This window comes from Daphnia pulex, chromosome 9 (genome assembly GCF_021134715.1).
Source record: "Daphnia pulex isolate KAP4 chromosome 9, ASM2113471v1".
NCBI lineage: Eukaryota > Metazoa > Arthropoda > Branchiopoda > Diplostraca > Daphniidae > Daphnia > Daphnia pulex.
The window spans coordinates 789,288-814,120 of record NC_060025.1 but is presented as its reverse complement, the minus strand read 5'-3'; the positions used below and the strand labels follow the sequence as shown (position 1 = coordinate 814,120).

At 39.6% G+C, this 24,833-nt stretch overlaps 2 protein-coding genes and 3 long non-coding RNA genes across 6 annotated transcripts; 3 read left to right on the top strand and 2 right to left on the bottom strand.

The window, feature by feature from the left end:
- Nucleotides 1-1,159: 1,159 nt before the first annotated feature.
- LOC124202035 lies at nucleotides 1,160-2,241 on the bottom strand. Of its 2 annotated transcripts, XR_006877882.1 has the most exons (5): nucleotides 2,198-2,241; nucleotides 1,964-2,131; nucleotides 1,713-1,856; nucleotides 1,459-1,652; nucleotides 1,160-1,216 (listed from the first exon to the last, which is right to left on the bottom strand). It is a non-coding gene; the product is annotated as an uncharacterized LOC124202035 (long non-coding RNA). The 2 variants fall into 2 exon arrangements; XR_006877881.1 differs by lacking the exon at nucleotides 1,160-1,216 and having other exon boundaries at nucleotides 1,224-1,652.
- On the bottom strand, nucleotides 2,231-23,379 carry LOC124202034. The gene is made up of 18 exons (XR_006877880.1): nucleotides 23,145-23,379; nucleotides 22,866-22,985; nucleotides 22,433-22,643; nucleotides 14,690-14,790; nucleotides 13,132-13,251; nucleotides 12,830-12,952; nucleotides 8,808-9,076; nucleotides 8,639-8,734; nucleotides 7,205-7,496; nucleotides 7,008-7,140; nucleotides 6,848-6,909; nucleotides 6,429-6,772; nucleotides 6,174-6,374; nucleotides 3,035-3,121; nucleotides 2,880-2,974; nucleotides 2,626-2,807; nucleotides 2,377-2,504; nucleotides 2,231-2,288 (listed from the first exon to the last, which is right to left on the bottom strand). It is a non-coding gene; the product is annotated as an uncharacterized LOC124202034 (long non-coding RNA).
- On the top strand, nucleotides 3,673-5,028 carry LOC124202032. The gene is made up of 5 exons (XM_046598296.1): nucleotides 3,673-4,019; nucleotides 4,093-4,140; nucleotides 4,213-4,281; nucleotides 4,354-4,416; nucleotides 4,482-5,028. The coding sequence occupies exons 1-5, from the start codon at nucleotides 3,828-3,830 to the stop codon at nucleotides 4,935-4,937; spliced, it is 828 nt and encodes a 275-aa protein (XP_046454252.1). The 5' UTR covers nucleotides 3,673-3,827; the 3' UTR covers nucleotides 4,938-5,028.
- LOC124202033 lies at nucleotides 5,157-6,284 on the top strand. Its single transcript, XM_046598297.1, has 5 exons — nucleotides 5,157-5,416; nucleotides 5,483-5,530; nucleotides 5,613-5,684; nucleotides 5,749-5,811; nucleotides 5,883-6,284. Exons 1-5 carry the CDS (start codon nucleotides 5,207-5,209, stop codon nucleotides 6,282-6,284), a joined length of 795 nt encoding a protein of 264 aa, XP_046454253.1. The 5' UTR covers nucleotides 5,157-5,206.
- LOC124202037 lies at nucleotides 8,650-9,189 on the top strand. The gene is made up of 2 exons (XR_006877884.1): nucleotides 8,650-8,742; nucleotides 8,830-9,189. It is a non-coding gene; the product is annotated as an uncharacterized LOC124202037 (long non-coding RNA).
- Nucleotides 23,380-24,833: the final 1,454 nt, after the last annotated feature.

Genomic DNA, 24,833 nt, shown 5'->3' with positions numbered 1-24,833 from the left:
GTGTAGTATTTCTGTTCAACGTTGTACGAAAGAGCAGCTTCTGTGCAGTGAGTCGGGGCAGCGTAATACTTGGCCGCCTCAGTTGTGGTTGTGTAGATCGGGGCAGAGTAGTACTTTGCCGCTTCGGTGTAGTAATCAGCGGGAGTCTCGGTGTAGCAGCTGGGAACAGAGTAGTATTTAGGAAAATCAGTGCAATAAGTAGATGAGAACAGAGTAATACTTAGGAGCTTCGGTGTAGTAGGATGGGGCAGCATGCGTAGGCATGCTACGTCGCCTTGGTGGTGTAGTAACTCGGGGCACAGTAAAACTTCATGGCGTCAGTGTAGTGGCTCGGGGCAGCGTAAGTTGTGCTATAAAACTCTGGTGCTTTAGTGGTGTAGTACTTGAAGACCTCGGTGCAGGAACTGGTCGTTGCGTAAGTTGCTTTTGGGTAGTAAGGCGGTGGCGTTGCGGTTTGGTATCCGCCATATCAAGAAGACATCGGTACACCAGTAGTCGACCCAGCCATTAATGATTCAACACACAACAGCAGCACGGCGCCACAGTTTACTAGACAATTATAAATTTAAATATAAATATTACATTATAACAAGCACACATAAACAAAAGAAGGATTGATATACCACACTCTTTGTAAAATTCAGAATATTTACCCATAGATGCGAACTGACAGACAGAGCTCTGCAGTTGTTGCCGTGTCGGAGATGCTCCCTCAACTGATTTACCTTCGCCTTTTCTCTCTCGTTTTATACGATTTTTTGATCACCCTCACCTCTTAAGCCTTGCGGCTATTGCAGCTGCTTAAAAATGATGAAACACATCCCGTTCTCACTCAACCTCTACACCACTGCATGACGCGTTTTAAATAATAATCTCCGTGACCTTCGAATGTGAAGGAAAGGCGGACTGCCCTTTCCTTTTGCAGGATGAAGTTTCTGGGGATGGGTCTACAACAGCCAATATCAAAATGAAAATGGTTATGTAACACATCCCGTTCTCACCCTTCCTCTTTTTGACAAGTTTTACGTGCCTTTTCTTTTGCAGGTTGTCGTTGCTGGGGGATGGGTCTACAACAACCAATATCAAAATGAATACCAAATGGTTATGAACACGTGTCGTTCTCACCCAACCTCTACACCACTGCATGGCACGTTTTCGTAATGATCTCCGTGACCTTCGAGCGGCCAACTGGCCTTTCCTTTTGCAGGGGATGGGTCTACAAAAACCAATTTCAAAATGAATACCAAATGGTTATGGCTTAAAACTCACTTTATATGACATTTGAGTATATATTCACCAATATATCATTCAATGAGTAATATTCAGACCTACAAAAAGACAGTTTTAGCTCTGCAGTATGGAAATGATAATGAAAGGGTATAATGACGATGAATGCAGTAAAATTATGTGACCTCTTTAGATTGAATCAAATATAAAGAAAAAATATTAGTTACTCACGCAATATTTTTCTCGCCAAAATCAACATCTCGTCTAACGAAATATCTCACATCGCGAACAGCCAAAAATCTTAAGGGTAAAACTCCTTGCTGTGTTGAGACCAGGGTAGTAGAAGCCGGTTGGGTAGTCGAATGATAATGGCCGACGAAATGATATTCATGTAGGCCGCATCTTCTCGGTCATTACCTAAATGGCTAAATCGATAAACAAAATGTAAACGAAATTTAAATTCAGTGGCATGACAATGAAGTTACACAGAAAACGCCAATCAGGTTTCCTGAGCAATCCAGAAGATGGAATGAGTCAAGTTCGATGACAAAACGAATAATCCGCGTTGAACGTGTAGTCATTGCCTTATTTTGGAGTGACAACCAGACATTTGGTCTTACAGGCCATATCTAAATAAGAAAACATAAAATTGTTAACATTGCTATTAGATGACAACTTCTCTAAATTGAATGTAAACACAACTTCCATTTATGATAGCATGATCACAATACTGAACCTCTTTTTTTGTTGTTGACAAACAGGGAGATTCAAGGGTAGCAGCCAACAGGTTAGCAAACACGGAATCTTATTGACTGTATAGTCCTTGTCCTTTTTGAACGAAGAAAGTTCAGTAACATGTTAAGTGAACTTACACATGAAACCACAATCAGTTATCCAAGGCTCTCTAGAAAATGGAATGGGAGTTAGATCCATTCTGGAGTTGGTGATCTAAGCTAGTGTTGGTTGATACCTGTTTAATTTCGATGACACATTCAGTAGAATGGAATGAATTTGAACAAAATAGTTGACGGTCGGCTGCACGACTTTCACGTTTCCTCAGACTGTAAGTTCGATGAAAAACATTAAGGTTATCCAACATGTACACGGAATAGAACACATCACCGACAAGTTACAGACACTCGAATTTACCATGAAGGAGGAATGGAGGAGGCGCAACTCGGGGGTAAATGGTGTCGAGATGCTGTTATTGCGAACAAGTGAGCTTTGTTGCTGTTTCAGTTACTGTCAGTTTTTACTAATAAATTTCCTTACAGCAACTGCCGATAATTGTTTCAGAGATGTGCAAAGTAGTAAAGTACAAAAAAAAATATGGTTCCAAAAATCTAACAAGTGAACTTTGTTTCAGGATAAAAACGGTCAGCTACAACCCAAGTTTACCTCAAATTAGCAGCGAGAAATGTCTTGAAAAATAAATGTAACTGAAACAGAAGCTTCTGACAGCTGGAAATGATCTAATGCTTTGCCATGTAGTGTCAGATGTTGACATATGTGATCAGATCAGCCACACGAATGATTCCCTCCACGATCCAAACTGGGCAGCACTTCATCGAAATCCAAATCTATCCGTATTGAAATAGCAACAAATTATAATGAAAATTTAAATTTTCAAGTTAAGTAGCATTTGTACCCACAAATTTCCATGGAATAATCAAAAGAAGTTCCCGCAATTTGTTCAACCGGATTGACTGGGGGCGAACTCTGACCACTCCGATTACGACTCAATCTCCTGTAAAATCCAACATAATCGAATACATTAAAGCCACAAATAGTTCTAATAGAATTTTACCCTATTTGATATCTTTCGTCCCTTCAGGCAACAATATAGCTTTCTCGTTTCGGTTCATTAAGGCGATTTTCTATACGAGATAGACCTCTATTTTCGTATTAAAAAAACAACAACAATTGATTAAGAGCAGCAAATCCAAGGATAAGGTGACGTACATAAATGACTTTGGTATCAATGAGACGTAAACAGGATATACCCTGAATCTATTGAATTGATTAACCCTTTGATTGAAAAAAATATATCATTCGACTTTTTTACGTTTGTCCTCCGTAAGTGATGTGCAATATAAGTGTCGCTGTGGGAGATTTGGGCTATACAGTCACAAGTTCTAGCGCTAAATTTTCCCTCGTGCTATCCGTAGAAATCAGTCTACATTCCTTAAAGTAACCATTATGGATCTACGTCTCCATATTTACTCAGAACCTAATGTTTTTCCTTATTTTTCCATACAGCGTCCTGGCAACGAAGAGAAAAAGGTTTAGAGTAACTGAAACCATGGAGAAGGAGTATTCGCATGAACGCTCTGCTTAACAACTGACACTTTTATTCACATTTGGATTTGATAGGATACTTGATCTCACTCGAATAAAATAATCACGTTCAAAATCAAACAGAAACATTTCTATTGAACAGCTTTTAGCCATTTCGCAAATTGCGTTAGTAGAGAAAACATTTCTCAGTAGGAAGCAGCTAGAACGAAATTCATTCATCTGCATAGTTTCGAGACTGCTTTAAATATTACAATTTTCATATTAAAGTCGGATATTTTATTTCTTTTTCACGGGCACCAACAATGGCAAAGGCAATTTTCCTGTTGGGACTGGCTGTTTTGATGGCATTGGCTAACGCTCAGTATCAAGGAGGATTTATGGCGAGTCCTCTCTCGGAAAACTCGTTTCAAAACAACGAAGTTTGCATCAGTTATTTGAACACGTCGCTCGCTGAATCTATGGTCAAACTCAATCGACCAGGAAACGCCAACAACGTAGGTGTCAAATAATTTTCTTTTCATCTATGGCGCACTTTAAAATATTAATGACTGTGACCCTTTTGGGCAGGCTGGCTTCAATGCTATTGGAAAAGAAGTCGAAGAAATAATCAATAAAGTAAAACATACTATTTTCTACGCATAATCTGTATCACTGTTGTTATTAACACATTTTCCCCCCCTCAATTAGAAAATTACTAATTTGATGTTGAAATGTAGAGGAATCAATCTAACAACTCCGCCCGAAATCGCTAATCACGTGAGTCTCTACTTGGGGATTGGATTTTTTAGCACGATTTTTGAAAAATTAACGTTTTTCTTGATTCTACAGTTCAATATGGATGGAAAGAGTTTCTTTGTTGAGCAGCTGGCTATTCAGAAAACTGAAATTAAGGTAGTGCTTTTATTGTTAGTGGTTTGGACTTGATCCAGTTGGTTTCATCTGTTACATCATTTTAGCCCAGATTGAGAGCGGAAGTAGATAACATAATACAAATTGACAAACTGAAGGCTTCGTTGAATAAAATAGCCAAAGAAAAAGCGGAACAAGAACAATTGGGTTCGCAAAAGTTAAGTCTTGCGGCAAGTAAAAGAGCCGAAATCGAGAAACTGAAAGTGAGATTAGAACAGATGATTCAAAGTCGAAATCACGAGTACCAGAGCGGAAACTTCTATTACAACCGCTTCAATCAGCGCAGCCTCGAGTTGCAGGAAGAGAGGAAAAAATACGCCAGTCTCAAGGAAAAATATGACGAAATTCTGACCAATGTTTGCGGATGTACAAGATGCAGAAACAATCAAACACCAAACAACTGGGCGAATATTCTCAGCACCGGAAGAAATGTCGAAAAAGAAACGAATACTTCGGAAGTCCTATGGAAAACTACTACGGTCAACACTCCGACTATTCATTAGGAAACGCGTGTCCTATAAATTGTTGCTTTCTTCCTGCTCTCATTTCTTACAACCCTTGCTGTTCTGAGTAATACAATACTATAAGGATTAAGTTTTCGCTTGCAATTTTTCTTCTACGTGAATCGAATTGAAATTTGAGCATACTTGGCTGAAATATTCACGTTCCTAAACGAACGAAATGAGTCGCCATAATCACGACCACTTTGCGATTAGCGTTAGTTGAGAAGTCTCCGTTGAAAACACCTGGTGATTATTTTAGATCGGTAGCCATGGCGAACGAAATGTTCTTGATGAAACTGATTTTTGTAACAACTCTAGTAGTGGTGACTCTGACGCAAGTTGCGCAACCCCAGCCAGACAGATTGCTCAGCACTCTCTCTGAAAAATCATTCCAAGATCACGAGAATTGCTTGCAACACTTAACGACAAAATTGTTTGGATTTCTCAATGAAATTAATCCACCAGAAAAGGCTAGTGATGTAAGTAGGAGGAAACTAAATTGTTTGTTAACTTAAAGTCATTGAATTCACTATGAATCCGTTTAGAGTAAAATCACCAGTTTTGGAAAAGAGGCCCTGGAGATGATATCTAAAGTAAAACAGGCTTTTTTACATTCTAATTCTATTCTCACAGAAAAAGTTACACTAATAAAATTCAATTTCAACAAAATAATAGAAACTGGAGGCCATGATGTCCAACTGCCAAAATGGGGCTTCACTTAGAGTTACGCCAATCGTCGTTACTCACGTAAGAATTTATTGATTACGTGTAAAAAATTCAAATTGTGTCTATGATATTACTGTGGTCTTAGTTGAACAAAAATGGAAGGAATTTCTACGTTGAGCAGCTGATCATTCAGAAAATTGTGCTAAAGGTATCACTGTTTCACTGATTGCTCTAATAAAGTTATAATGCAAGAGAGTAAGAAAATCTCTTTTTTTTTAGCCCATCGTGGTGGTGGAACAAACCAATGACAAAGAAATTCAGATTCTCAAGATCAGAGAGAACGAAAGGTTAGTGGAGAAGATGCAAGTGGAAGTGGAAAATATGAAAAGGGACCGAATTTTGGCAATGCTCGACTCTGATATCGAAACACTCGAATACGACTTAAAAACCGTGACTCTTGATTACGAACGCGAGAAATCTAGTGGTCAATTTTACTACGACAAGTTTAACAAAGTCGAAGCGGAACTGGTGGCCGAGAAGAAAAAGTTTGAAGATTTAAATGCAATTTACCTGGACATCATTGACAATGCTTGTGGTTGTCAAAAGTGTAGAGTCATCTTGGGCAATATGCAAACACCGAATTGGTTTCCTAATTTTCAAGCCTCCAGAACTCCAAACTAGAAAACATTTTTCTCCCGCGCCACTGCCGTTGCCAGATTACTTTGTGCACAACAATGTATTGGAATTTTCTGAACAATCATTTTCATTTCCCTAAAATTTATAGATTTAAACTAATAGTAATACACTATCAAAATTAAAGATTACCTCTGGATTAGAAATGTTGATTTATTGACGTAAAATGGCCTAGCTGGAGTTTCGATTCACTTTGATTTCATAAGCTGACGTAACAAATGAGGAACCTGATAACCCTTTACCAAAATAATCACGTCTATCTCCAACGTAATACTCACCGGTGTTAAATAAACTTGACTACTATGATAACAGATCAAATAACTCGGTTAATTATGCATATTCAATACAAGGACTGCACATGATGATAATTTCTGCAATTAATCTTTGGGCGTATTACCTGTTTGTTATCACCGATTTCGGACACCATTGGCACCTTAAACGTTTGCATTGCGCTGCATATTCAGGATTCTTTGATACTATAAAAAAAAATGTTAGTCAGTTAGAAATCTTTTCAGAGGAAAAAAGACAGAAATGAGAATATAAGAACTGACTCGTGCCATGTACAACCGATGGCCATTAGAAACGTCCAAAAATAATTCTTGTGTCGTTTGACCTATGTGCCATTTGGGATCAATTATTTTCTCATGTCAATGAACCGTCATGATCTTAGAATTGCACCCAATAACACGGAAACGTCCTAGTCCTCTATACCTTGCTGCTGTATGCCATTCCAAATGAAGACAAAACGGTGCAGCATAAATACTCTCGGCGTTAGTATGTTCAAGCATCTTCAAGCTGTTAGCTTTCCATCTCTCCTCTTCTTCTCATTCGGATCTTGTTTCACCTTAAAAGTCAAAGGTAATTAAACAGGCCGTCCAAAATGGACTTGTCTATTTGTTATAATTTACTTCTCCATTTTTTGTTTCTTCAAAATTTTGACGACCAGATGTCCATGATGAGTTTCGCCGTTTGTTTCTTGGCTGTGGTCGTCGTGATGGTGGCTGGCAATCCAGGATACGGGTACAAACCCATGGCTCCTGCATACATGGCTCCGTCTTATTCCGCACCGGCCTACAAGGCTCCGGCGTACAGGGCTCCAGCTTATTCACCACCAGCATATTCTCCTCCTGCTTACTCTCCTCCAGCATATTCACCTCCGGCTTACAGAGCTCCAGCCTACATGGCCCCAGCTCCTTCGTACTACAAAAAAATGTCTTATTAGTTTCACGATGCTGAATATATTTAAATCTAAATTATGTTTGGCATGTGGCCAACTTTAATATAATAATACATTTCTTATCGTCAACAATTTTCATTCGTCGTATTAAACATTTACTGTAAAATTAAATTAAAAAATTAAATTAAAAGATGCTGGGATTAAGGAAAAGAATCAACGGGAAATGAATAACAATCAACAATTTGGCTCTCCTAAATTTTAACCTCGAGAATGGTGAAACCTTTGAATCTTCTTTCTCAGTTCAGTATGCAGAGCAGTCTGTTGGTTATTACGTCAGCCGAGTGGTTGTTTAATAACCAACCAGCGAGAATGAATCGACAAAGAGATTTTTCAATATTAACCACGGTGAGGCGAGATAAAATCAGCGACAGGAACTGCGCAGCAATAAAGGAATAATTCCTATTTGGATTTCCTCTTAACAGGACGTGGAATGACTGGCATTTCGAAAAGCCTCTTTTACTGTTGCAAATATTCAGGCATCGCAACGAAATCTTTTTTTTTTTTGCCCCATTCTTCCCGCGGGAAAATGAAAATGGATCACGAGCACTCTGTTCCATCCAAGGTTTTGATCCCATATCTAATACCCAGGCGAGCTGGGCCCTTGCATAAGTCATAGATACCTTCCTAGGTTATTTGTTGCCAACAGCCCAGAATGCTAATATGGTTTCCGTGCGAAAAAGAGCGAAGATGCTTTTCGCCCTTTAATTTGAACGATGATATCAGCCTAACGTAGTGCATCACTGGGAAATTGGATATACATTCGATCAGTGTTACATTTCAAACGTTTGTGCAAAACGCTGTTTGCTTTGTGATTGATTTTTCTTCAGCTTTAAAAAAGAGACCTTGTTGTTTTACTTGGACATGAAAAACAACTTGGAATAGAGTCATGACCTGTAATTGATTAAGGCGGAAAATCAAGTCGTTGTACGTTTAAGTGGTGTCATTGACCTATGTGTCAAAAGCGCACAGCCAATTACCCAATCACACACTTTAATGGATATCAATAGCTTCTTGAGACCTTGATCTTGAAACGGTAAAATGGCGAGTTGATGGTAATAACACGCAAAACGTCTGAATGAACATGCAAAGAGAAGAGTATAAATACTTTTGGCTCCAGTAAGATTCAGCATCGACATCAGCAAGCTTCTAGCTTCCGCCAACTCCACTTTCCTGCAAATCTCAAATCTTGTTTTAAAAAGTCCTGTCAAGGTAAAGAAATCTTTATTCACAGTTCTAACCTTCTATAAGACATTATGTTACTAATTGCTTTCGACCTTTTATAATTTCGACGACCAGATGTCCATGATGAGTTTCGCCGTTTGTTTCTTGGCTGCGGTCGTCGTGATGGTGGCTGGCAATCCAGGATACGGGTACAAACCCATGGCCCCCGCGTACATGGCTCCATCTTACTCCGCACCGGCCTACAAGGCTCCGGCGTACAGGGCTCCAGCTTATTCACCACCAGCATATTCTCCTCCAGCATACAGAGCTCCTGCATATTCACCTCCTGCTTACAGAGCACCAGCCTACATGGCCCCAGCTCCTTCGTATTACAAAAAATCATCTTATTAGAATCCATCGATAATCGAAATGTTAATTTAAATCCAATCTTGTAGCGAAATACAAATATGATTCGAACATTTGAAGTCGACATTATTCGACCTTGTGACAGTCTTTATTGATTACACAATTGAGCCCAACTTGGAAACAAATTCAAAGAATTCAAGAGAAAACGAACAGGCCGACATCCATCAGCAATAATCAACGGACTCGTAGCGTATAATAAACCCGCCAGAGTTATTAAGGAAGGTAACTGACCAAGTGCAGCCACAAAACCTCAACATCAAACTACATCGCATTTCATCCCGCTGTGTTACTGAGGCCATAAATGTTGCCTTTATGATCACATTAATCGCGTCTCTCCCAGATAAGAAAGAAAAAAAAATCATTTCGTGTTGCCAATCAACTCGGCGCTCTCGGCGGGTTTGAGAGTTGATTGCTCAAATCCAGTGTACAACGTTGTAAAAGCAAACACAACAACTTTGATGAATTAATCAGTCGAGTCTCTATACACAATATTTACCTGCGCACAATCAACCATCAACCAATTTCATCCACAGCAGTAGTAGTACGTATTATATACAACGCTGACGATTTGGCAGTCGATATTAGATTGCGTTTATCGATTAATCAATTTCATTTTTTTTTTTTGCGCTGCTTCGTCGCTGTTCCGTCAACACAAACGACACGGGCAAAACTCTAATGACGATCCGGGCGGCTGCCGTTTGGCAAATCCAATCCAGCAGTCAGTCACACACACACAAAAAAGGGGGGTTCGACTCGCATTTTGAAACTCCTTCATCACAAATTGTAATGAATATGCTCCGATGAAATACAAAAGCGACTCGGCTGAAACGGAGTGGGTTCTTTTGAAAAGTGCGGCGAACAGAAATTTCAAAGATTGAGACTGTCACACAGTTCCACGGAAATGAGACGGGAGCCTTTTCTCATTAGCGGCTGCCGTGCGAAAAAAAAACGAGCCAGTCCTACCGTACACAGCTCAGCCCGTTATTGTGTTGTTGGTCATGAATGTCGCAAAATTAATTAATTCTTTTCAGAAACAAAAGCCTGCTGCGTTCTTCACATCATCCTGTTCCATGGGGTGTATAGACAAGCCTCTAAACGCTCTCTACAACCCTAAAACCTTAATTAATGACATTTCGAATAATTAAGTTTACTGCCACATTCAAAAGTGGTTGTACAGGCCGTACACATTTCAATCTGTGATTGATTTCATTTGCTTTTTGAATTTTTGGTAAGGTTAGACATTTTTTGGCGCGCTGGAATTTTTGAATTTTGCTCTAACAATCTGCGACCAGACACCATCTATCGGTCAACATTGCAACACTCAAACGTTTTATTTTTGTTTGAAAAAAGAATTTTTTTTAAATAATAAGAAATGATTTGTGACACTTGAATTCACCTACTCTGCGCGATTCCCAATCGAGAAAAAAAAATCGCTGCGCACATAGTTCTGTCCAATTTTCCACATATTGAAAGCCGCGCATTATATTCAGGAGAAAGACCCCCTATGTGTATAACTGAAAGGTAGTATACCCTACAACCATATTGGCCTCCGACACAAAGAATTAATAAAGGCCAATATACACATACAAAAGGCGTTTTTTCAAAAATAAAAAAATAAAAAAAAGGAATAATCGTTGCGCTATAAAGAATTCGCGTTAATAATAGACCCGCCCTGGTGAAAGAATCCGGCGCCCTTTTAATATTCGCTATTATATCGCAGCCAGCAAGCAAATCGTTTAGATATTTAGTATTTCTATAGAAAAAAATACACGAAGGAACTAATAGGAATACTATAGTTACACGGCGCTATACAAATTGCACAAAGAAAAGTAAATACGAGTCTCAATCAAAAGTTAGATGAACTCTGTTATCTAAATTTGAGCCCCAAGAATGATAAATACATATATATAACTAAAGAGAGACAATGTATAATAAGAGAAGCAGGTCGTCATTAGCACGGAGCCTTTCAAATGTCACGTAGGAGTTGCGACAAGTTGATGGGCTGCTGCTGCTGCCGGCTTCTCTTTCGCTCTTATTAGCGATGTGCCACGCATCAGGGTATATATATATATAGTACTTGGTCTCTTGTATATGACTCCAATATAACGAGAAGGATGAAAAATAAGAGAAAAAGGACACGAGATCAATTTTCCGCTCCCAACTGAATTTGGAGGAGGATGTTGTTTTTCAGCTTTTTCCTATTGAAAAAAGGTTTCTGTATCTACTCTTTTTTGTATTGACGAATCTAATACCTGAGCTCTATACAGACAAGCCAATTAAATAGACGCAATTATTATTTTTCTGGACATTTCTATAAGCCATTTAAAGGTCGGGTATCCTATAGATATTGTTTACTGTCAAGAGTATAGATGTAATAGGCTGGTGAAATATCCCCCTTCGGCTTATAAATCGGATAAGGACCATCGACTTTTTTTTTTCCTCATTATATTTCGCCTATCACATGAAAAACTGACCGGAATCACGACGAACTTGGGAGTCAACCAATATGGGGGGCGGCTTAGGTATATAGCCCGCCATTGCACAGCATCTAGCGTGAATACATATCTAAAGGTATATATCTGCTGCTGTAAGAATATACTTGATATGCACAAGGAGAGATATCTACGAGCTCATACATAAAAGACTTTGCATGTGCGCTGGGCTTTTTGTCTTCGTATGGAAAAGTTGGGCTCCTTGGAATTTCCATCAATTATTTTGCACAGCACTCTCTGCTTCTGCTGCTGCTAGCTGCTGCTTCTACTTACAAACTTCTCGGTGATTTTGAATACAAGTCTATAAACGTCTTTTCCATCTACATATATACATAGACCCCCGGATGCACTCTCTATATACATAAAAGTTGGAATTTTATTATGGATGAGTGCTGGCGACGAAAAAATCAAATCAAATCAAAGACTAAATATATCTAGAGATATAAATAGAACCAAATCAAATAGACAATAATAAGGGCCTCATAAACTTTGAACGACATAGAAGAGAGAAATTGGGAAGATTTCTATTTGAGATATTTTGCGTCGATACAACAAATTGCTGTCAAAACAAACGACGTGCAATTGACATTCGCCCGAAAGCGATGGACTCGTGCTGCTGCTTCTTGCCCAATAACTAGCTATAGGCATAGGTATATAGAGTGCTGTATTTGGCCTATATAGACTATATACGGGCCCGGGCTGCTGATGGTCTATAGATAATGGTCAACCAATTGTAGATAACGAGGCCGCGCATTTCTTGAAATTCAACTCGACTCGAATTTGATGGTCGGCTAGAAACATGAGGACTAATAATAATGTCAGCCCTTCCAGGGAATATAAGGCTCGTCGAGAGTGACCTATAGTTATTTTCAGCGAACCAGCAGCACATGTCTATTTGTCAAGTTTCATAGAGGCCCCGCCCATGTTTCTACGAGGAGGTGCCGCTGTGACGGCAAGTGTTTAAAGTTAGAACATTTTTAAAATTGAATTCTCTACCTACAGACAAAGTTGTGAACGGGGCCTGATGATCTTCAGTCGTTCTAACAATAAGATTTTTAGTGAACCCTAACTGAGTAAACAAAAATGGCAAGAGAAAAACAGTTCCAGTCAAAGGCCTTGCTCAAAGAATAATCGTATTGGGTGACTACGTAACAAAATGTGATAAAAACGCCACCAAATAATCGAAAAAGGAAGAATAGAGAGAAATGGTGTCCTACCTTTAAGCCTGGGAAATCCACAGCCAGGCATCCACAGATATTCAAAGAAGTAGGGAAGAAGAAGAGATCCGTAACTCGATCGACATCTCTGCAGTTTCTCGAATGGAACGGGATGCTGTTTATCTAGAAATAAAATCAGAAATGGGTTACGAAAAAATGTTGACAGAAACAACAAGTGGGGAAGAGTTGAAAATGAGAAACAGGAGAATTTAAGGTTCACCTGTACTGCATTTGTACAAGTCATGAATTATTGAAACATCTAGCAGGTCACAGGTTAATGAAAGTAAAGAAAATCATTGTACCCAGGCGATGATGCTGAGATAGTTAGTGATGTCAGGTGAGACAGACAGACTGATGACAGATCAGCACAGGCAGAACTGCAGCACATCTTGTAGTTACGATGATTGGCTCAGGCCTCAAATCTGCACGAGAGAAAAAAGTTAGATAGTGATGCAAACTGCAATTCATCGAAAGGGGGCTTACATGCCAGTCAGCAACTAACATTTCACAATTTTAGAACAGGTTTAACTTAACTATAAAGCTCTCACAATGTTTGCATTTGTAATTCTTAGTTACACATTTACCCGCCAAAAAGCATCGAGTGGAGAGCATGGAGAGCCACGACTCCAGAGTTTACACACATCACACGAAGATCAAACATTTTAGTCATTTTATTTGTTTGTTTTTTTTGTCTTTTCATGAAGCCAGGTACATTTTCAAAAGAGTTATCGTTCCGTTTTCTTTGAAAACTCAAACATCGTGGTCTCATACTCTCATTTTCGAAACTTGTAAAACGCAACGCAGAGAACAGCAGACGACACTAATATTTTAATTAGTCATTGTTGTCAGATATCGATATAATAAAACCATGAAAAATCGAACCAGAGTGATAGAGAGTACTATGAGTATACTCTCTATCACTCTGATCGAACTCAAATTCAAACCGCTCAAAATTCAAAAACAATTGAAGCGGTTTGTTTTCAACCTCGCTCGACATCCGCAAACGGATCGGGATTATTTAGATTATCTAATATTTCGTTCCTTCAAGTTATACTGAGCCCTCACTACCACAGTCGAGATGAAAGAATCAATTCCCCACGAAACCCGCAAATAACAATTATCTTTAAGACCAAAACCACCACTATAAAAAGTCCCTCCAGGGGACCCTGTCGGAATCCAATAGGGAGAATCGCAAGTCTGTTTCATTTATTGCAGTACAATATTCTGGTTGGAATTCGCATCGCTGCTGGTCGTAGGTACCTCGATTGATTCACCTGTGCGCAATCAAATAAGACGGCGAATCAAATGACCACCTTGACCTATAAAAGAAAATGCAGTCGACATGTAATAACCTACATACTAGATCTAATACTTTGCTGTGTCTATTCAATTGAATAGTGATGTGTCGTGCAGACGGCCAAGGCCACCCAGCAGTCTTCCAGCAGTGTACATACCCTTGATTACACAGACAAATAAAGACATGTACTATATCATAATAATATCTGGGTGTACGATTTACTGGAAATGTAATAATCAATGGACTCGATCCCAGCAGCAGTCGGCACGCGCGCGCCACAGCCAAAATCGACCAGAGGCCTCGTGATATTGAAAACTGCACTCAACTAAATAACAAGAGCCGATGCGGATGGAACAGATTGGCCGTGTCTCAGACGAACCCCCCGGTTTAATTCTATTCAACTCAACAGTTGAAACTTGTCTAATATTTTGTCCAGGCTGTTATTCAATCGAATCTCAAACGAAATTGGCCGGCTCATATCAAATGTAGTCTTGTTTCATCAGGCTTACATTTCATACATCAAACATAATTAAAGCGCAGCGTATAATAATACTATACTATACCAGGGTGAAGTAACACACGGGACGATTGCTGCTGGCCAAGATTTCCTTGCGGGATTGCAGCAGAGACGCCCAGGCGAAATCCAGAAAAGAAAAAAAACATCCTGGAAAGAAAAAGAAAAAGAAAAAAAAAAAAGAAACTTTTTAGTGATGAGTGCTGCTGCAGTATAGCAACGCGTTGGTGGTGGTGGTATGGGCCGGCTATTATCTATTTAGTCTATTAGACTGCGCGTGCCGCTGCTGGACCAATCTCGGACCATTTGGGAAATGCGCAGAAAAAGAAACGAGATCGAGTCAGGAGCGACCAGCAGCCCATGAACCAGCCCAGCTGCTGGGACATGTCTTGTAGACGTTTCACTCTGCGTTAAATATTAGAGAAAAAAAAAAGTCCTTATTGCTGGCCAGGAGCAGCGGCGGACACCCAATAGACACACAACCCAAAGTGCTGCTAACTTTCCTCTTTTTCTTTTCTTTTTTGGGTGGGAGGGTAGACCGTCCAGCAGCAAAGAAAAGCGCGCCAAATGTGAAAAGTTCAAAATGTCAAAGGGATGAAATAGACTGTACGGTGCTGATGGCATCAGGAGCAAGCCAAGGAGCCGAGACCACTTGAGCTGTGCTATACATAAAAGAAAAAAGCTAATCGAATGACTCCTGACTTGAAGCCCAAACGAAAAAAAAGACTCCCCGAAGAGAAGGAGGAGGAAAATGCTCCTGGCTCCTGATTTCCCCTAGATAGCCGGCTCCTTTGGGTTCTTTCCATTACGAAGGAGAGAGAAACCCTATCAAAGTATATCTATCGCAACCCTTTTGATCTTGGCTCCTTAGACTCATCAGTTGCTGGCCGAGACTAATGGAAATCACGTCTATATAAAAAAGGGGGTGATGCTATATATTACACAACACGTGCCCAGCCACATATACGACCTGCTGCTGGCCACGAAATATATATGTTGGCTCCTGTTGAGGGGCCAATTTGCAAAAGGAGCCGGGGATCAAATCTAAAATATATGGCCAGCACACAGAAAAAAAGAAAAAGTTGCTCCTGGCTCCTGGGCTGGCTTCTCCTCCTCTATATGCATGACGCCCGCGCGTTGTACATGTTACATATCAAAAGGCCAGCAGCCATAGTAGATAGGGGAGCTAAAAAACAAGTTGGACAGGAGCGCCTCGCGTACAAGCGGCAATCTCCTGCATGTACATATAGAGAACGGAAGAGATAAATTTCATTTCGTTAGATGCCAAACTCTTTTGATTCAGTCTGCTGCCTTTTATAAATCAAAAAAAGGGGGAAAAACTTCATTTTAAGGCCTGAACCAATTAGACCACGCCCTTCCACGCTTCTATATCCCCCCCAATAATTCTATGTACTGCATTATATGTAGGCCTACATAAGATGGAAAAATTCGGCGAATTGGACTGAATTCAAATAATACACCCGAATCGCAACTATTCACTTTTATTTTGTCTCTCCTATATGTAACATCCTTTTCTTTTTTTGTTATTATTATTATTTCATTCCTCTCCCTGGAGAGGAGGTGTTCATGTGAGAAGAGAGACTCTTCAAGTCGTTTCATTGACATTTCAAGTCCCCTTTTTCTCTCTCTCTCTCTCGATTTCCCCGGTATATATATAGAGCTAGAGCTATATAGCCCAGAAATCAATTTCGATAGCTGCTGGCTGATGTTGGAAAGAGAAAAGTAATCACTCCCTTTTTTTCCTCTTTCGATTCTTTTGATATTATTTCCTCCGGTCGTCGTCGTCGTCCCTTTTTCCCATCTATATAGCCTCCTAGCTCCTAGCGCACTTCATCGAGAATGTGTCTGTGTTATTGACATCCGCAGAGAGAGAGAGAGAGACGGGCCGGCGAATATATACCGGAGAGAAAACCTGCTGCTGGAATTGAGTTTTGATATTCCGCTTGTACTATATACCTACTACAGAAAAGGTTCTTATATAGATTTAGACATATTTTTTTTTTTTTGCTCCCCCCTTTGTGGCTTTGATAATAGAACTGCTGCTGTTATACAAGGGCCTACACATTTATGTTATACAAGATAGCAGAGTCTCAGAGGGGGGGCTGGATTGGTTTCGGACAGAAAAATGAAGTGAATATGTCCCGCAGCAATGTCTACATACATATAAGCCCCAAAGATTTGCCATCGTCTTATAATGCACTACATATGATGTCATTCTTGTGTGTGCAGGGAGGGATATTTACTCTCATTTCGAGGCTATGCTGCTGATGGAGAGATTGCATAGACATGTCTAATCTCTTTGCTATTCTACCCCCCAAGGAGGAGGAAGCAATAGATATTGATTTGGTTTAATATCTAGACGATTGTGTGTTGGATAATATTTAGACGGGAAAGAAATCAACGTCAAAGATGGCGATCAAATCAAAAGGATTAAAACATGGTATTAGATCTATCTATCTAGAGGGCTAAATCTACTTTGTATTTCCAAAAACATTCTTATATATGTAGTTCTACCCAGCAAAGCCCAAAGTATATAAATAACATAAGAGGCTCAAAAAAAAAAAAAAGGAATTTGTTAGACCTTTTGGTTATACCAAACTTTATTATATCCTGGCATCAATCATCGTCTATATAGATTTAAACAGTCAATATGTCTATTGATAATCAGATTGATGTAGATCTATTACATATATACATATAGCATCGCCACCGCCACCTAGTCTAACTTTTGATCAAATCCAATTTCCCTCGTCTCAAACGCACCCAGCCCTGCTGTGGTCTGGTGGATTGATTACGATTGACGACCCAGTTCTCTCTCTCCTGGCAGCTTTTATATAATAAAGTAGCCAGCCAGCCAGCCAGCACCAGCACCACCATCCGCTTTCTATATTGTTCGCTACAAGGAATATATACAAGACTATGGAAAAAGAAAGTATACTTTTGCCTTTTTATTCACAACATCAAATGGAAAGTGTAGCCTATATTTTTATACAGCTATAGTGCAGTTTGTGTGGCCTTCAGTATGTACCTTTTATTCCTTTATTTTTTCCAGCAGCCTCGTCTTGGGTGGTTTTGATGACGAGACGCCAGCGTATATACAGTACAGAGTACAGCCATATATCCTCATCGCATTTAGACTCTATAATATATATTTCTTTCTGCCGTCGTCTTTATATTCCTGGACTCAACGTTTGTCCACACACACACACACATCCATAAAACAAAAGAAAAGAAAGTCTTTCCTCTGTATAGTATAGTTCTAAAACAGACGACGACTGTTTATTTATATTGCACGTGTTGTGTCGTTTGTCGTCTGTATAGATGCGTATCCCATACATATTGCCAGACGGACTGTATAAAATAAGATACACGAGCGCTCTGTTCAAATTAAGAGCGGTGCCGTGTCCTGTTGAGATACATAAAAACAGGGGACCTTTTTTCGTTGTTGCCACATAGCCTACACGAATTCGCAATCAAAGATTTGATGGCCAACCTTTTATACATTTGTAGAGAGCGAAAAAATAAACTCAACTTTAATTCGAATCAACTCCCGACAAAATGAGATGGCTGCTGATGGGGCCAACACACACGAGTTGATCAATGTGTACCAGCCCGACCACTAGAGGGAGACCGCCTTCATTTATTTACACATCAATTGATTTGGAGTCTGGACGTCTCTAAAGCGTGTACACATGTTTTGATAGGGCGGAGCGGTGGATGGGCGCGCTCAATCAACTGTGGCCATGAATTACTAATCATCTCTTTATCCTGTATCTACGTACGTACGTACGTATGTTGTATTACTGGTCTAGTATTTCTGTTGGCACCAGCTGGGCTGTTGATTTCCATCCAGGACAAGAGCACAAGTCATCACAAGACATCAAACATCAAATAGCAGCGATGATTGGTATCCCTGACAACTTGTTATCTCATACATCCCCCCCGACCCTGATGATGTTTCACGATTGTTTAGATGGATAGATAATAACAACCGCAGGGCACAAGTTACTACATTTCCATCCGCCGATCTAGTGAACACACAAAGGGATGATCATAATGTGATGGGCCGCAAATGATAATGGACCCATACGCGGGAAATTCGGTTTATGTATAGAGCTGCGTATAGGAAATGATTTTCCTTCAGCACAACGGAGAGACGTGTACAGATGAGACATCAACTTGATCCTTGGCAAATAATACAAGAACCCCCCAACCAAGAAAAAAAATAGGAAAATAAGAATCTATCTAATCCATAATCCATTGACGGTGGTCGGCGTAGTGTAATCTCATCGCCACACATCACATCCTTTCTAGATTCCTCATCCGCCGTCTATCAATCTAGACACATGCCCATAGAATAATATCAGCCAGCATTCCTTTACACCCGTCTGATATCATTTCGATATACAAATCGATGATTGATTTACATTGATCAAACATGTTACGGTGCCTAAATGTATCATCCAACTTTCAATCATTTCCAAATTTAAAAAAATCAAACAAACTTGAAAATGAAATGAAACAACAATTGAAATCTAATAAGAATAAAAGGCTTCTCTTCTTTATAGGAAAAAAAAGAAAGAAAAGATGAGCACGGATAGTTATGATTGCTCGGGCTTTCATCCAACAACTTTGGCCTCCCCTCCACCACCAGCAGCGAGAAAAAAGAAACTGTATTAGGGTCGTGGACTCTGCTAGATGTAACCCATCAACTCCCTTTTTTCCCTCTCTTTTGATATCACAAGGATCGAGGCGCCAGCACCATCGTCATTACGTAAAAAAAAAAGGAAAAAAAAAAACTTTTTCACGCGCTGGGCGGCCGATAAAGTACAAAAACCTATCTAGAGTTGTGTAGAAGCTTTTTTGAGCGCAGGAGAAGAGAAGAGAGAGATGAGCTGCTGCTGATGGGAGTTGTGGACTCGGCCAGCAGCAGCCACGTCTTATATATATAGAGAGAGAAAGCACTGCACGCCGTCTAGATAGACGGAGAAGAGTAGTATTGATCGAGCCGCTGCTGGTGCTGTAAGAAAGGGAAAAGCGACGCGCCAGCGCTGCTGCTGCTGCTGTGTTCTACACACATAAAAGAAATGTGGGGGAGAAAACTCTCGAAAGAAAAAAAGAATAATAATAAAAAACAAACTTGTTTAGAGAAGAATGAAAGGGGTGGCGATGAAGGGCATCATCAAGCCGAGAGAGAGAGAGAGAGGAGAGACAAAAGAGCCGGGTGTAATGGAGCCATTAGCACACACACACAGCACTCGACACAATCTAAAGGGGTGGAAAGAAAACAATTCTTTTGGAGGATCTATGTGATAAGGGCGAGGCGGCAGCACTTGGTTGTATCTGAAATATTGATAGGATGACGTAAGTCGATGAGTGTGAGAGCTTTTCTTTAGACTAGACGCAATAGAGTACTTGATTGATTCGTTCCATTGCACGGCGGGATTTGTAATAGTGAGAAATAAACTGACGAATGGGGGGGAAAATATAAAAAAAATAAATAAAATTAAAGAAGGAAGCTTATTTGGCAGTTCAAGTGATTTGCCTAAATAGGGCTGGCGGGCTCTTATAATAAAACATTCCATATCAAATGGGGCGACGAGTGGGATGCTGATCATTAGTGTCCAAGAGACTGTCGAGAGTTCAAATCAGCAACACTACAACTAATCTCTATAAAAAGAAGAAGAATAAAAATAGATATAATAGCCAAGGAAACAAGAAGCAACACTCAATAAATCACTCATTCCGACAGTGGAGAGCTGCTGTTGCTGCTGCTGCTATTACGTCTATTTATTAGAGAACTATACAAGTCGACTCCGCTTCTTTGCTGGCTCTTACACGTCTCCAAATGTCGACCCATTCTGTCTAGAATGGATGAAATCAACACTTTGAAAATCTTCCTCAATCAATCAAAGTTACACAGACGTATGAAATCACGCACCTCTATTGGCCAAACTTGAATCCATCACAAAAAGTCTAAGACCAAAAAAAAAATCTGAAATGAAAATTGTGTGAAGGTTATACACGCCACGACAGGTCAATCATAACGGCACGTGGATCACATCGACTTGGCAACAGAGAAAATTCACGCGAAATATCAGCAGCAAGAAATAGCAGCAGCAGCAGGGGGTCCTCAATTCAATTGATTAGTCCAATTTGTCGCTTAATTATTTGGATAACCTTCAGCAAAGCAATGAAATAGATATAGTAGATAGATGATATTACACAAAACCATATCACATTGGCTGACGCTGCTGCTGCTCCCTGGTTGGATTGTTGCTGATTTCTTTCCGCGAGTGTCTACACATATAATTGCGTTACACAGAAACTCTCCTGCACATCTATTCTGATTAGCCGAGTTGTATAGCCGAGCTGCCAGGGATAGCTGACTCATGTTTTTGGGGGTATCTATACAACGCGAGATATCAATTGCATTGTGTGCGTCCTCGATGCTCATCTGGGAATAATCTCAAAAGAAAAAAACCTATAGCCAAAGTTCACGTGTCATCCAATCTCTCTCTCTAGATATTATTAGGTACAAATTGGTTCCATCTAATACAATAACGCCCTTTTTTTTACGATCTCATCTTATATCTAGAAGGAAAAAAAATCAAGTCAAAAGGTCAAACCTATATCTAATAGATATAAGAGTGAAAATGCTTCCACGGCGGGCACGGCCATGTATAGTGCCAAGAGAGATCGAATCCAATATTTATATATTCCTTGTGTACGACAACCGAAACGCCAGGGCGATCGAGAGTAATGTGATGTGCGGAGGACGATATCGCGCATCTATCCTACATTGCGTCATTCCTGTAGATATTTATGATATCTATATCTATCTACTCAAATAAATATACAGGAAGCTGCACCCTAGACCGAAATTTTAAAAAAGAAAAAAAAAAGAAAAACTGCATAAAATGAATGACAAAACTGGAAATGACGTCGGGTTGAACGATGTTACGAGTATGAGCCCACACTTGAAGAGGATGACGCAAAAATCCTGCGGGCTGTGCCACCCAGTCCCACCACCACCACAAAGTGGGAGGCGGCACTTGGATTTGGCGTGTGTGTATATCTATATATCAGAGAAAGAGTACAATGAGGCGAGTGTGTATCCCCTGAACTTCTTTTTTCAATAGCCAACATTTGTTATTATTCAGACGCCAGTGCTTGCAACTTCTCTCTCTATTTTTTCCCCATTCATTCATTCATTCATGCGCGTTTTTGATGTGCGTATATAATACGCCAGAACCACTTTTTAGTTTGACAAATCTGCCAGAAAAATGGACAAATTATAATATGCACGATGGATGTGGAGAAACAGAAAAGAAACGATTTAATGCTGCGCTATTCGTGGAATTGTACGACGGACGAGAAGGAACCAACGAGACAATTTGTCAAATTTCTAGACTTGTTGGCCTATAAATAGAGAAACGACATGAATTTTAAAAAAAACGGACAAGAAGACGGACAGAAAGATGCTGAGGAAATGAAATTTCCTCAGCAAGAGTTATTTATTTATTGGCGGAAATGTGTGTGTGTGTGTGTGAGCCGAGAGATAAAAATAAAAAAGCCACCAAACAGAACGTTTTCGCATCACCCGCAAAGAGTTATTTAAAATGAACTGAGTAAAAACAAAAACGGGGAAAAAAAAAACAGATCCAATCAACAGCCTAGCTCTCAGGAATAATCGTCACTCCGTGGTACTATGATCACGAAACGCCACCCAAAAATCAAAACGAAAGAATAGAGAGAAATGTTGTCCTACCTTTAAGCTTGGGATGATACGGTCAGGCATAAATCAACAAGTGATCCATCCATCCATCCGCTGAAAAGAGTTGAACTACACCAGGGATAGGAAATTGAAAGGGTGCCCTCGTGAATACCCCCACATTCACATGGGTGTACACGAGGACATTTGAAAGAAAGGGGGAAGAAGAGAAACGGTAGTTACTCCAATGGAACAGGATGCTGTTTATCTGGAAATGAAAAATAGAAATTGGGTTACGAAAAATGTTTACAGAAACAACAAGACAGGAAAAGTAAAAAATGAAACATTCAACCCAAATTCTAACAAATGGGAGAATTGAAGGTTTTCCTGAAATAGGTTTTCTTGAAAAACACTACAATTGTGCAAGTCATGAATAATCGAAACATCTAGCAGGTCATAAGGTTAATAAAAATAACGAAAATCATTATACCCAGGCGATGATGCTGAGATATTGGTGATGACAGGTGAAAAAGATAGACTGATGACAGACTCGACACAAGCAGAACTGCAGCACATCTTGTAGTTACGATGACTGGCTCAGGCCTCAAATCTGCACGAAAGAAAAAAGTTAGATAGTGAAAACTGCCATTCATCGAAAAGGGGCTTACATGCAAGTCAGCAAGTAACATTTCACAAATTTTGAACAGGTTTAACTTAACTATAAAGCTCTCACAATGTTTGCATTTGTAATTCTAAGTTACACATTTACCCGCCAAAAAGCATCGAGTGGAGAGCATGGAGAGTCACGACACCAAAGTTTACACACATCACACGTTTCAACACATCACGTTCATCAAACATTTTAGTCATTTTATTTTTTTTTTTTTGTCTTTTCGTGCAGCCAGGTACATTTTCAAAAGAGTTATCGTTCCGTTTTCTTCAAAATCTCAAATTTCCTGGCATGCTTCGTGGTCTCACCATTTCGAAACTAGCAAAACCAAAGATAGCAGACGACACTACTATTCAGTATTCTAATTAGTCATTGTTAAGATATCGATATAAATTAAAAATTGATCGAATCCTACCGCTCAACAATCAAATCGATTTTCTCACCATCCACTGAACGGATCGGGATTATTTTGAGGCGGATTGATCAAACAATTCGTCTCAACAAGTTACACTGAGCCTCACTACCACAGTCGAGATCAAACTATAAAATTTGCAACAAAACCCCCAATTAAAATCTTTAAGACCGAAACAGCCGCAAAGTTTACCAGGAAGCCAAAAGAAGTGAAATAAATGCATGAAAAAGTTTTTTAAATGGCCGACCTTTTTTAAAAAATATCACGTCTTCTTTTTACGTCTGTATAAATAAAAAGAGAACGTTGCGTATAATTGTGTACATGCTGGACTGTTTTATTGCTGGGTGTCTGTCTGCTCTATATCTTATTCTTGGCAAAAATCTCTAAACAAGCGAAAAACTCTGCATGAAATGGCCACCATACTATAAAATATTTTATACACCTCCTTTATTTCCCCCGTCAGATATGTATAAAACGTCAACCGGTCATTTTTTATTCAAGATCCATTGCCCCGATGCCTTTATACATGTGCGCCTATTTTGATGTCTCCAAGAAGAAATATTCAAATAAAAAAATGTCCTATAAACTTTTTTCTTTGCCATTATTATTCCAATATTTAAAAAATAAAAAATAAAGATTGAGATGCAAGAGCCAAGAGAGTTCGGCATCACAGGGCCAATATAATAAAATCTGCTTCGCCATATTTCTATAATCTTTCTAATACTTTGACATCTATATACGGTATACAGGACAATGCACTTTGATAAAAATATATCCCTTGAAATTCCCCGGGGTGTGCTGTATATATGCATTGTAATGAAGGCCTACATATATACCCTATATAAATTATACATTAGGACGAAGTTGGATGCTTGATGCTTCCGAGTGTGTGTACAGTCTCAGCAGAAACTCTATAGAGCAATTTCAAGCCAGCGTGCGGGGATTTATATCTCTAAAATATATAGGTGAGTCTCTTATTATTATATATATATAACATCCATATAGCGCTGCTGGATGCTGCTGCTACTGCTGTGGGTTATTCTATTCATCGGTGGTGGATACCAATCGATTCGTCCCTTTTCCACGTCCCTGGCGGCCCATCAGAAAGTGAACACGAAACAAACAATGGCACCAGCAGCAGCATGCATGGATGCTGATGCCATCAGCAGGGGAATAGATGTAGTTATATATGTCTATAACAGCACAGCAGCCAGTGCTGCTGTGTATATAACAACAAAGAGTGTGCATCAGAGCAGCACGCTGTTGCGCTCGCTCTATATAAGTAATATCGACTTTGAGATGTTTTCCACGGTTTTCCATTTAGCCAAATAACGAATTAACGAGAGATATAAGTCATTGGCAAATGGAAAAGACTC

Excerpts from the sequence above, each read along its gene's own strand:
- LOC124202033 (XM_046598297.1), top strand. The coding sequence starts at position 5,207 with ATGGCGAACGAAATGTTCTTGATGAAACTGATTTTTGTAACAACTCTA. Across the intron at positions 5,417-5,482 it reads CACCAGAAAAGGCTAGTGAT|AGTAAAATCACCAGTTTTGG; the intron begins GTAAGTAGGAGG and ends GAATCCGTTTAG. Across the intron at positions 5,531-5,612 it reads CCCTGGAGATGATATCTAAA|AAACTGGAGGCCATGATGTC; the intron begins GTAAAACAGGCT and ends ACAAAATAATAG.
- LOC124202032 (XM_046598296.1), top strand. The coding sequence starts at position 3,828 with ATGGCAAAGGCAATTTTCCTGTTGGGACTGGCTGTTTTGATGGCATTG. Across the intron at positions 4,282-4,353 it reads CGCCCGAAATCGCTAATCAC|TTCAATATGGATGGAAAGAG; the intron begins GTGAGTCTCTAC and ends TTGATTCTACAG. Across the intron at positions 4,417-4,481 it reads TTCAGAAAACTGAAATTAAG|CCCAGATTGAGAGCGGAAGT; the intron begins GTAGTGCTTTTA and ends ACATCATTTTAG.